The sequence below is a fragment of the Paralichthys olivaceus genome, chromosome 22, assembly GCF_024713975.1.
Source record: "Paralichthys olivaceus isolate ysfri-2021 chromosome 22, ASM2471397v2, whole genome shotgun sequence".
NCBI lineage: Eukaryota > Metazoa > Chordata > Actinopteri > Pleuronectiformes > Paralichthyidae > Paralichthys > Paralichthys olivaceus.
The window spans coordinates 12,115,858-12,127,914 of NC_091114.1; the positions used below are offsets into that span (position 1 = coordinate 12,115,858).

General features: G+C 40.5%; 1 protein-coding gene across 8 annotated transcripts in view; it reads left to right on the plus strand.

The window, feature by feature from the left end:
- arap2 (ArfGAP with RhoGAP domain, ankyrin repeat and PH domain 2) overlaps positions 1-11,833 on the plus strand; it is a 98,859-nt gene extending 87,026 nt beyond the window's left edge. For 3 of the 8 annotated variants that reach the window (XM_069518764.1, XM_069518765.1, XM_069518766.1), the window contains 7 exons: positions 2,266-2,394; positions 3,246-3,382; positions 4,338-4,420; positions 7,540-7,575; positions 8,659-8,722; positions 10,270-10,398; positions 10,652-11,833. In XM_069518764.1, coding sequence (XP_069374865.1) covers positions 2,266-2,394; positions 3,246-3,382; positions 4,338-4,420; positions 7,540-7,575; positions 8,659-8,722; positions 10,270-10,398; positions 10,652-11,017 — 944 coding nt within the window. In that variant the 3' untranslated portion in view covers positions 11,018-11,833. Of the gene's footprint in view, positions 1-2,265; positions 2,395-3,245; positions 3,383-4,337; positions 4,421-7,539; positions 8,024-8,441; positions 8,723-10,269; positions 10,399-10,651 lie in introns of those variants that run through there. The other 5 variants (XM_069518769.1, XM_069518770.1, XM_069518768.1 and 2 more) reach the window with 4 other exon arrangements.
- The last annotated feature ends 224 nt before the right edge of the window (positions 11,834-12,057 follow it).

The window sequence follows — 12,057 nt, forward strand, 5'->3', positions numbered from 1 at the left end:
CTAGACTGTGAGTTTTCATGCCTCTAAAATCAGAGAAGGGAACATGACTCTTTATCCTGCTTACTTCACTTCAAACCTTGTGATGCTTCAAAGTTATTTCACTTCAAAGGTTCATCAGCAAAAAAAGTTTTCTGTTGGGTTTTGTTGCTACTGTCAAGAATATGATCATGTGACACTCACTGAATTTGAAACGAGAGTATCCTCGGATCAGCTAAATGTTTTGAGTAAACATTCTGCCAGGATGACATTATACACATGCCTTAAAAAGTCATTTTTTAAAACTCATATCAGCAAAATCAGCATAATTGCCACTTCTCATAATCCATTTGAAAACATTCAATACGCATTTTTATTTTTGATGAAGTAGAAGAGCATCCTCTGGGAATATTAGCACATTCTTCAAAGATTCTCTGACTCTGTAATTGAAGCTTGAAAACCTGATAAATGTGACTATGTTTCACAAAATTCTTTCCTTTTCCATCACAGTCCTTAGTTTTGTCAAAGTATCATTGTGTTGAGGGTATACCTACCATCTCATTACTGACTACTGTAATCTGTGGCTCTTAACTCAAATGCATTATGATGCATCATGGGAAAATGTACCATGATACAGTTCTGAAAGACCCCAGCACTTTATTAGACACCTGTTGCATGAACTTAATTGAATAAATGTGTTTTCTGTGGAGCAGTTTAAAGGATTACAGAGTAAAAACTCATTTATATATTAAATGAATAGGGATTTCTCCCAAACTTTCCTCCGAAGTATATCTAATATGTGCAGCCTCCACCACCATCCCCATTTAAATGGATAATCCCATTAGACCTGTTTGTTTGGTGGATTTTATCAGCCAATATTGGCCTAACACAGATACATAATTTCCTGCATGCATAATGTCAGACATCCAATAAGGTTAAAAAAACTAAAATCTCTCAAGAAAAGAGGAGAAGAAACATCTCGTACTTGATTTAGCAAACCACCAGTCATCTCCTTTACAAATGGACCAACAAACTAACCTATATTATACAAAAAAGTAAGACACATACAAAGATCCCACTTCCTCTCCTCCTCCAAGATTAGAAGACTAGGCTCTCTCTTAATGAACCAGTCCCCGTGAACATGGAAGCACACTGAGAAATTAGCAAAGCATCGTTGATTTGATGATATGCACATGAATTAATCATCTTCCCCGTCATATGTCATGAATTACCTTAATCCTCCTTGCATGATCGACCTGGGGAGCTGACCCACCTCATCTTGCATTAATATGCACTGACTGCACCACAAGCCTCGCACACCCGCATTTGATCACTGCGCAGGAAGCGGCGAGCAAAGGGGGAAGTCAAAGTTGAGCTTTTTCAGGAAGTTGCTTAGCTGGCGGTCCCTGTGCACGTTTCATCAGTTCACTGGAAGTTTACGCCACACTCTTATGTTTGTTTTTCTCCCAGCAAAGTTGCAGAGGGCACGCCGTCCTCCTCCAAAAGTGAAGGCGTGTTGAATACTGAATATATTTGCTGTCGTTTCAGCATATTTTCCATGCCAAGACAATATGTCTGTGGAAGAGTAAACAGTCGAGCTATTTTGAAGGTGGTAGCGTGACAGGTTTTGCTCATAAAACTATAAAGAAGGGAGGGAAGTGCGTTAATTAGCCATTTTGGGGGACAGCTGCAGATAAACACTGTTATCGAGGACAATAGGCAGAAAAGGGGAGCCAATATTTGTTGGGAAATGAGGAACTAATTCCATGGCCTTGGTCTGCAGAGATTCCAGAGGGAAGATAAGCCCACTGTTATGAATAAGTTATGCCATTGTGGCTCTTTTTACCTCCGTCGGTTATGAAAAACAGGGGAGGGTGGTGATGGAGGCATCAGAGCAGAGGTGGTGGTACACAAATTATCTACGTTTTCTTTTTTCTTAGCTGATAGCATGTACCCTGCTCACCAATTAGGACGAGATAATAGGTCTATTTTGCACATGAGTGTGTTTTTATAATCAGCTCCTGATGTGCGGGAGATAAATTAAACTACTTTGTGATGAAAACGGGGAGAACAACAACATCATTTTGTTATTTGGTTAAGTAGATTTAGTCACGGGATTTCTGATAAGAGGTTTGTTTCATGCATTTATAATTCATGTATGACCAGAGGGCAGAGCGGCTCGGCTGTGGGTCGTTGACTTTTCTGACCGTGTCTGTTTGACCATTTCCTCCCAGATTTAGCCACCGATCGTTCCCCTCCCTCTGAGCCAGTGCATTTTATTTTTAACAGAGCGGCCTCTGCACCACAGTGAGAAGATTCTTGAACAGGTGTTGGAGTGGAGTTCCTTGGACTGCCCTAGTTCTGCTTTTCTTGTGATAAAGAAGTTTGCAGGGGCTACAAGGGGGGCTGATGGGAAAGGTAAAGTATATTCTGATGGTTCAAAGCCAAGTGTGTGTGTTGTTTTGCTTGTGATCGTTCATTGAAGCAACTGTTTTTTATTATATATCAATCTGCTGATCACTCAATTAGTGGTTTATCCCGTACCTGTACTGTTTACATATTGAATGGAAAGATTGTGAGGTAATTTTACAAATTAAATAAATAAGAATGATGAAAACAAATATATGTATTATATCACTTTAATACTATGAGAGTAAAATTGTGAGAAGTTAAAACTCGGTGCTGAAATTAATGATTAAACAGTTGAAATAGTTTATAATGAAGTGAGAATTGGATATATGTCATAATAGTTTGCTAGAAGTAATGTTGAGTTAGGGGGGATTTGTTGAAATAGTTTTCGTAAGCTAAAAGTAATTGATAATCATTAGAAATAAAAACAGTGTGTTAATAGTTTGCTAAATGTAACTGATTATGGAGTGAAAAGCAAGAAAAGAAATTTAGTCAAATGAAATAACCAGATTTAAGTGGATGGTAGTTACTTAATAAATTAGCAGTTATATAGTTTTAAAATGAATTAATTTAAACTGTGAAGTATGATTGGTATTGATGAAGCGGTATTGATTGAAGTTCATCAGTCCGGCTGTGGGGTACATCAGGCCGGGGCCTCTCGGGATACAGTGTGAGAAAATTGTTGAAATTATCCGTCACAAGTTCACAGAACCAGTTGCATTTTCAGATTATATAAAACTGAAATAACACAGAAAACGACACATTGAACAGCTAATATCAGCTGTTTGTTGGTCTTTTTCTTCATTAATGACTTCTAATATATTGTGTTGGGACTAATCACTTGCCATCGTGTTTCCTAGAAGACCTAAAGCACTTCAAAAAAGGTGACTATCTGAAGTTCAATGACGGCTCATCCAAACTGCTGTCGGGGCACAAATTCCAGGACAAATACGTCATGCTGTGTGCAGAGAAGCTGATGCTCTACAGAGATATCAAAGCAAGTATACTTTTATTTTCGGGGGTTGAATCCACTGTCACATCTACAAACACCCGCCACCGTGTTGGCTCTTGCATGCAAACACAAAAGTACCTGGCGAACAGAGCACGCCTCGCATCACGGGGGAATTTCAAAGGTTATGGAGCTGCTTAAGAAAACCAGACTGTGTTAAAATGGAGCCCACATGACTGGAACCGCGGAGATTGAACTCCGCCCAAACTCTCTGCTTCATGTCCCTGGCGACGTGTCCGTCCAAATCTTGGAATGAAGGAGGAATATAAAACACACTCGTGGCGGTGGACTTCCCACTCTCTTTTGAAAGGGAAGAACACAGTGTGTTCCCCGGAGCCCTTTTCTTCACAACACATTTCTGCAGTCGAAACAAAGAAGTGAGAAGAAGTGTTAATAATTGATGGAGGTGCAGTGGGGGGGGGGGGGGTATTTTGAGTGGGCAGGGGGGTTCACTGAAATCGTTTTTTAAATATCAGGTTGCACAAGAATGTGCCTCATTACTGCATGAATGCAAAGGAAATTAGAAGTGTAACTGAAATTTAATTGATATTCTTTGGCCTGTACAATTATTGCTAGCTCTATACTTAGTGCAAATTATGTTGGAGGGAGCAGGGATGGGGTGGGGGGCTGTGATGTGTAGGTGTCAGAGGCGAGGCTTTACCTTTGATTTAGTTTGATTTCTTCTTCTCTACTTTCTTCTTTGTTTGCTTGGAAGGAGAGTTTTTTTTTTTTCTGGTGATGATTCAAAATGATTGTCGTGTTGTGACACTTTTTGAAATGGCACAGATCATTTGTTGGCATTTTGCTTTATCTTTGTTTCTTTAGTTTGGTCGAGTGTGATGTGTTTCTCACCAGGTTTTTATTTTTTTTATTTCTCTTTCTTTCCCTTGATTTATTCATCCAAAATATTCAAATCTTTTTTCTTTTTTTTTTTTTTTTGCAGAGCACTAAAGCAGAGAAAGTAATCCCACTCAAATCTGTGAAATGTTACCTGGGCCTGAGGAAAAAGCTGAAACCCCCGACCAGGTAAACTGCACTCATATGAATAATAAATCTCTCGTGTGTTTCTTTCCCTCTTAAATCTGAATGTATGTAAATGGATTTTATATTCAAATCAGCGGTAGATTTCATAAAACTACCAAAATGGACTATTTTGGCGAAATGTTTTGCATGGTCACATTTTCAGTTTCCACTAATACTGTTGATATAAATGATTTCCGCTACATTTGACTCAGTTTGAATGTGCTGCGGATACTGAGCTGTGTCAGACGTGGAATTAATATAATAAAAAATAATGTCGTTGGAAATTTCAAATATTCACTCTTTTCACTGCGAGAGGAAAAGGCAATATGAGCAAGAGAAAAGTGCTTTCAGCTCAACATGAAGGTCAGTGACTAAATTAAAAAGAGGTTTAACTTTTTTATTTTTTTTACACACATGGAGTAAAATACGTTCACGGAAACAGTAAATTGACAAAAAGGTCATAACTCTAGGTCCATTTATCATCTTTTCTTTTTCTTTGTTCCATTATTACCTTGGCAACTCAGTCGGGCCATGGACGAGGCTAGTAAGTGGAACTTGAGTTGGGGTTTTTATACAAAAACTGTTGTTCCTAAGATCTAAAAAGTACTTTCACATGTTTTCATGAGGTGGAAATGTTTTATAAAACCAAATTATATCAACAGATTTTGGGTCTGTTCGAAGCTAGTTTGAAATATCCAGGACTCTTCATTGTCTGGCTTCACTGAGCCAATGTCCTGGATAACCTGTGCTTTTCTGCTCTGAGTTTTTCTTATCTGCTATGAGTGCATTCATGTGGAAGAGGCTGAGCTGTTAATTACAACATTGTCACAACCGTAAATGAAGTGCTGTATTCCTAATGAGAAGAAACGCTCGTATTAGCACGAACATTTAGTTAAAAGCAACATCCAAAAGTGAAATGCAATCAATATGATCACATAACGTGAATATTAACTTAACTAAAAAACGTTATATGCTGTGAGTAGATACATGATGGAGCCAATCCCAGCTGACATTGAGCAAGAGTTGTCAGGCGCCACTTTTTATAATCATGGGAAGTATTAAACAGCGTGTGGATCATTTTCCTAATGAAAGACGTCTGAACGTGTTGTTTTTAATTATCACCACATGTTCAGGTTATTTTGAGCTGCAGTGTCAGAGTGTAAAAGCAGCAACACTTTAAGGAATCTGTGAAATTTAAATGAAGCTATAAATGCTATTAATTATTTATTCAGCGTGATAAACTTTCCCTTTGTGTTCGAGGCGTGTGGACACATGGGAAGTCTGAAACAACAGAACTGATTCCACCAAACTGTATTACTCTTTATTCTTTGTCACCTGAGGGTAAACTCTTGTGTCCCTGTCAGGATCCTGTGGGAATGAGGACTCTGGTTCTCTAGTGGTCAGTATTTAGGCTGTTGAAAGGGTTTGAAATTCACGTGATCTCCGCAGCAGCAGCAGAATGAATACATTACTCTGCTGCCTCTGTCTGCTGAGAACCTGCTGAGAACCTCCAGCCGACTTGTGCACGTGTGACCAGCAAACTAACAGCTGAAGTGACACATAGAAATCCTGACTTCTTGTGGTTCAGGGCGTCTGCTTCTAATAGATCAGTCAACAATGGCCTGAAATTTCTATTTCCTCTGTACATATTTTATTAATATTGCATTGAGACAGACAAATCTTGTCATAATCTTTTCAGTGGATAACTTTGGTGCAGCTTCATAATAATGCATAAAGTGACTCATTAGGACCCGAGCAGCTGCTGCACATTCGGTTTTATTAAGATGAGCTCATGATTATTTATTATTTTTTATGTTATTGCTGTTGTCATTTTGAATCTATTTGTTTCATGTGCAACAGATCATGTCATTAGTCCCCAAAAACATATTGCCACACCAGGGGATACCCGGGCCAACCCTGACCCGTTCTTATTTTTCACTGTTATAAAACTGATCACATTTTAACAAATACAAATTATCTAGCTGTGCTTCTGCGGGTGGAAAAGTATTGCTGCCACTTTTTTAAAATTATTTTAATGATCCTCCATTATTATAATTTATGACACATGCCAAACCCGCAGGAGCTCTTGTTGGTCAAACAAAGAGGAAACGTCTCGAGGAGCCTAACCCCTATATTTCACATTACCCAATTACAATTCCTCATAATTTTCCCCATGTCGGAAATTTCAAGTCTGGGGAAGCGTGAAAAATGAGGCTGGCGAGCGTCTGTCGGCACAGCACGGTCCTTCAGGGGAGAAAAAGTGGATAAGAGAGAAGAAGTGGGAGATGAGGCGCGAGAGGGAAAAGGAGGGGGGGGGGGAAGGAAAGAAACGATACAGCCTGGTATCATAGATATGCTGTTGAGTGGGCTGTGGGAGAAGCCATACGGCGAATAAAGAAATAAAGACAGAGTGCTGAGGAGAGCAGAGAGTCATGGCGAGAGGGTTAGGAGGGGCAGCGCTCCAGTATCTCATTAGGCAGAGGTCTATCTGTGAGCGGCCGACTGCGGGGTCGGATCGGCTGCCTTAACTCACAGGAGTGGTGCTCCAGGCTGCGGGCTCTCCGTCTCTGCCCCCTGTCTCGCTTTGTTCTTCCCCCACTTCTCAGCTCCTGTTCAACCACGGCTGCAAAGGATTTCAGGGAAAAGTGTATTATCCGCCTCTGTGCAGGTTAATTCCTGAAAACAGGCACATACAGTATATACACCTATTAGAGGAGAAATATCTTGTACTTGTGTGGGACGGGGATCAATGTAATTATTTCGCTTGCTAAGCTACATTTAAGAGATTCGGTATCTTTTGCAACTCTCCTAAGAAACTGTAATTTAAGCCTTGTAGGTTAACAACACATTCTCATTGTACTGTAAAGTTAACCCCAGAGCACATGTGGGCTGAAAACTGCAACGAATAACTTAATTAATTCCGTTATATAGAACCCAGCATTTCTTATAAATTGTTTTAACTTTGCATTTTAATGAAAAAGTTTTGACCTTCTTTCTTTAACATCACTTCTAAGTGTTTTTAATACATGTTGTTCTTTTAATTACTTCAAAATTCCACATGTACTTGTTTCTATGGCTTCAACATTTTTGAAATCTGACCCACGTCCTTCTCGTTTCAACAGCTGGGGCTTCACGGTCTACTCTGACAAACAACAATGGTGAGTGCCACGCAGGAGTTCACCAGTTCAACCACCGATGAGTGTGACTCTTGCACTTTCCACTTCAAATATCTCTAAAAACAGAAGTGGCAAAGTTGAAAAAAGTTGAAGTGAAAGCACTTTATGATCTAAGTGGGTTATTAATGGGAACGAAAGTGCAGTTTAATAATGGGTCTTGTGGTCACAGGCTGGGCTGCTGCTGGTCGCCAGGCGGGAAGTTAATCGTTGGTAGCTGTGTAAAACTATACCATACTATACCAACCACCTTAAAGGTTGGCAAATGAAAGCTAATGAAAGCTAGCAAGCTACATTCATACATTTAATATTTGATTAGTGATACACCCATTCGACCAATCACAAGTCAGTCTCAAATGTTTCACCCCATTTTATAGCATCAAATAACTAATGAAAAACAAACATACACAATTAAACATATATAATAAAAAAATGATTAAACACCGAACATGGAGGAGGTTGGGTTTTTAACAATACTTCAGCCAGCCACCAGGCAGCAGTCGAGATATTTTGGCTTCACTTTCCACTGCATGTCGTTCATCTTTGATTACAGTCATGTTGAAATTTTTATTGAAGAAAAGCAGGAATATTCAAATAAGTAGAATTAAAGTTAAACTGTGTTAATGCCAGAAAAGAAAAACACTCTCCATAGCCAGTTTTAGTCCATTTTATAGACCAAATGCAGGTTTTTTTTATAATGTGCATACATTAGCACATTACAGAAGAGAAGAACCACATTAGCAGACGCCAGAAAAAGCAAAGAGAATACTGTACAATCCTGAATCTGTGACAGGTATTATTTAAGCCATCATTCTAGATTGTTACTTTTGGCACTAATCTCTGCGGCAAAGGCGTATTTCACCCCTGCAGAGTCACGCAATCACGGCTAATGGCAGCCGGCCCTCCCATCATCAAGCCTGCTTCGAGCGATCAGTGAACTGTCCCCCTCAGAGGAAAACGGCGTCCGGCGCAGTGACTCACCAAATCCAGTCACCTGTTGAAAATGAGTGTGAAAATAATAAGGTGGAAATCAGCAACTGATGTGAGTGAGCTCTGTTCCCTCCTCAGGCATTTGTGCTGCGAGAAGCGGGAGGCGCAGGTCGGCTGGGTGACGGACATAATCAGGATGAAGGTAAGATGAAGGTGTTAGAGTGAGAGCGAGGAACTCACTTCTGCGAAAGCTTGATGAAGTAATTTAATGAGTCGAAGCTCAAGCGTGCAGTGACTTTGGGAGTGCAGGGCAACGTGGGCATCCTCTTTCTCTTACCCTGTTGTGTTGCAAACCGAAAATATCAGTGAATTTGATAAACCCATAACAGAAGCATCCTTTTCCCTTATTCATGCGGATAATACGCTTGATTACAGTCGGAATAAATCATCTTTTACAATCCATATCTCGGGGAAGAATGGAAGATACGATAAATCATTTTTCCCCCCAATCGTCCATTTCCACTGTGCCGTTAGGCAGATGAAATACATAAACAGGAGAAGTGTAAAGTTTTTCGAGGTCACTCAGCAATAACATAAATCACTTTATGTGGAAAAGCTGTGAGAATAAGGTCAAGACGACTGGAACAATCACATTGTGGTACTTAGCCCCCAGATACAGCCGAGTGTTGTCACTGTCAGAGGCTGACACAGCACATGTGACATAAATAATGCAAGACAAAGCAAACACGGTGGGGAACAGCGGCGGATGTCTCATATTTTTGTATTATTTTTCAATCTCGCACTCATTGCTGCTGCATTTAGGTAAAAACCGTCTTGTTTCCTCATTAGACTGAATGCATGCCTCTGCTCTCTGCTCGTTTGTGCGTAAACGACATTAAGTCGAACGTCACGCTCGTGCAATCTCAAAGTAACAGATCAAACAAAGATCTGAAATGTACGCTCAGCACATTTCATCAGTATTAGCCAACCGCTCGGCTTCCTTTATGGGAAACCATCTGCAGCAGAGTTGTTTATCACAGGTGCTTACTGTAAAAGCCTTTTAGTGCCTTTGTTTGGGTTAGCGGAGAAAAAGGGCAACATTGTCGGGAGAGATTGATTTTAAGGGGAAGCCAATTTCTGTCTGTTGTTTTCAAGTGTTTCGAGGTGTTTGTTTCACAGGGCTCAGTGACTTTCCTCTGCTCTTTGGATCAACTAAATCTATAGCAGACTGGAGCCGGCTAATAACATTAGGATTCTCCTCCCAAATCCGCTAAATATCAGGATTGTCGGCTTCCAACACAGGGGATTGTGGAAGGACACGGGGGCTTGTGGGAAGGGCAGAGAGAAAGTGCGGATGAGAAAGTCGGCAGAGAGCACTTCAGTGTTCTTGATTTCCTCTCTCTTACCTGTTAGAGAGCATCCTGCTCCCACAGTTTCCATAGCAACCGGTGACGGAGGGTCTCATTTTGAAGCAAGGGGGTTTGGGTGCTGCTGGTGGTGATAGTTGGAGGGTTGGGGAGGAAACGGGCAAAGGTGCACGGACGGGTTTTGGCAGTGATGAAATAAGGATTTGTTAAAAAGAGAAGTTGTAGGTTGGTCGGGGGGGGGGGGTTACGGACACATAGAATAGAAAGTCATTACTCTGCCACTTTTCCTTGTTTACAAAGCTACTTTCGTTTGTTGTAATCAAGAAAAAACCTTTAAATTGGGACCCACTGCTCATTTCTGTTGTCGGCTGTGTGTCTTCAGTACAGTTCTGACCTCTGTTCAAAAAAGACCGTTAACTCAAAAGACGCTGCAGATCACAAATCCTCCAGAGGGGGAGCTGTGGCTGAAGGCCGCAAGATTTCACCACACATCCCTAATTCCAGCAAACAGGTGAGAATAACATTATGTTGTCGTGTTTGCAATAGTTGAGCTGAAATGTGAGTAGAAACACAAAAAATAAACTGGAGGTTTCCATGTTTGCCATCCTGATGATTGATTATCAGGTTCAAGTTTGTTCGGGCTGTGTTTCTGTTTCAAATGTTTTGCTTGAAACTCAAAGATTCACGTGTTACCTTCATGAAACGTGTTAAAATTGACCCCTGTGCTCCATATTTGACTTTGAATTCCCTCTGCTTCAATTCAGCAGGTCATCAAGAGGCATTCTCTTGCTGCAGGCAACCAGGGCAACACCGAGGAGGCTGGTCTTATCAAGAGCCCCACAGCCAACTATCCAAAGCCTAATAACCTCCTCAAGCCCCCAGATGTCCTGCCCACCAGACCCTCTGTGAACGCAGGCCAACCTCCAAGGCATCATTCTCCGTCCCCGTCCAGACACTCGCACCCTGGCTTTGCTTTGCCTTTTCCACCCAAGAGCGACTATAAGACCAATAAAAGACCAGTCCTGGGCGGGGAGGGTATGATGCCGTCAAATCTGCTGAATGAACTGAACTCGGTGCTGAGTATGACCGGTCGCAGCGCCAAGAGCAATGAGAGGCAGGAAGAGAAGTGAGCAGGAGACAGAACGATTCTTTTCTGATCAGTTTAAGAGACATTACAGGCCCCAGAGCAGAAAGAGAAAAGTGTAGAGACTGTCAAATGCAGATGGAGACGAGGTGAGTGAGGGGGGGTGGGGTGGGGGATCACAGCCTGAAGACGATTTTGAAGCAGAGATATATAAAGCGGTGCTGATGCACGAGGGGATGTGAGTAAAAACAGGTGCAGGAGACGTTGCAGGTCATGCAGACCTCAGCTGGACATGGCGCTGACCCAAGCACTACAAAACATGATTTATGTACCACTCTTCTAAAGTCTGAGATAAATACGTCCTGCTGTCAGACCTCAGAGGTTTCCACAAATACTCAAGCGCTTGCTCCGTTCTTGTACTTTTCCAGCTACTCTAAAAAAAAAAAATTTAAAAAAAGCTGAAAAGAATTGTTGTTATATGACTCACAAGGGTAATTATGTACCTTTATTTTCTTACTAGCACTTATGGTGCAAAAGCTATCTAATAGATTTGCACATGTTAAATATTAATCTGTTGTATTTTTACTTTTAGTATTGCAGTCCAAAATTAACGCAAACAATTAAAACTAAGGGGAGTGCAGTAAAACAATTCAAAAGAGAAGTTCTAAATGAGAGCCCGCTGGCCATTAACAGTATTTTCAGACATGACGTGGTCGCCAACTTCCTGTTTAATATTTATTTGTAATATTTTGTTATTTTTGTAGCCGTTATGGGATCGTTTAGCTATTAGCAGTGTGTTTTTTTAGCAAAGTAATTTTTATGTACAGTATGCATATGTTAATAAACATGAAAAATGCTTTAACATGCAGTTTTTTACTCAACTGGAACATTTAATGATGGATTAGTTCCATTTTAGACACATTTAGCTAGCTAGCATTTCTATGCTTACTAGTCGTAGAGGTTGTATAACATTTTAGATTTCTATTGAATGTTCTGTATTTTTGTATATCATTTTTATTGTTAATATGTTTAATGACAAGCCTGTAGACAATCAAAGCAATATATACCTTTTGCAGAAATCGTATC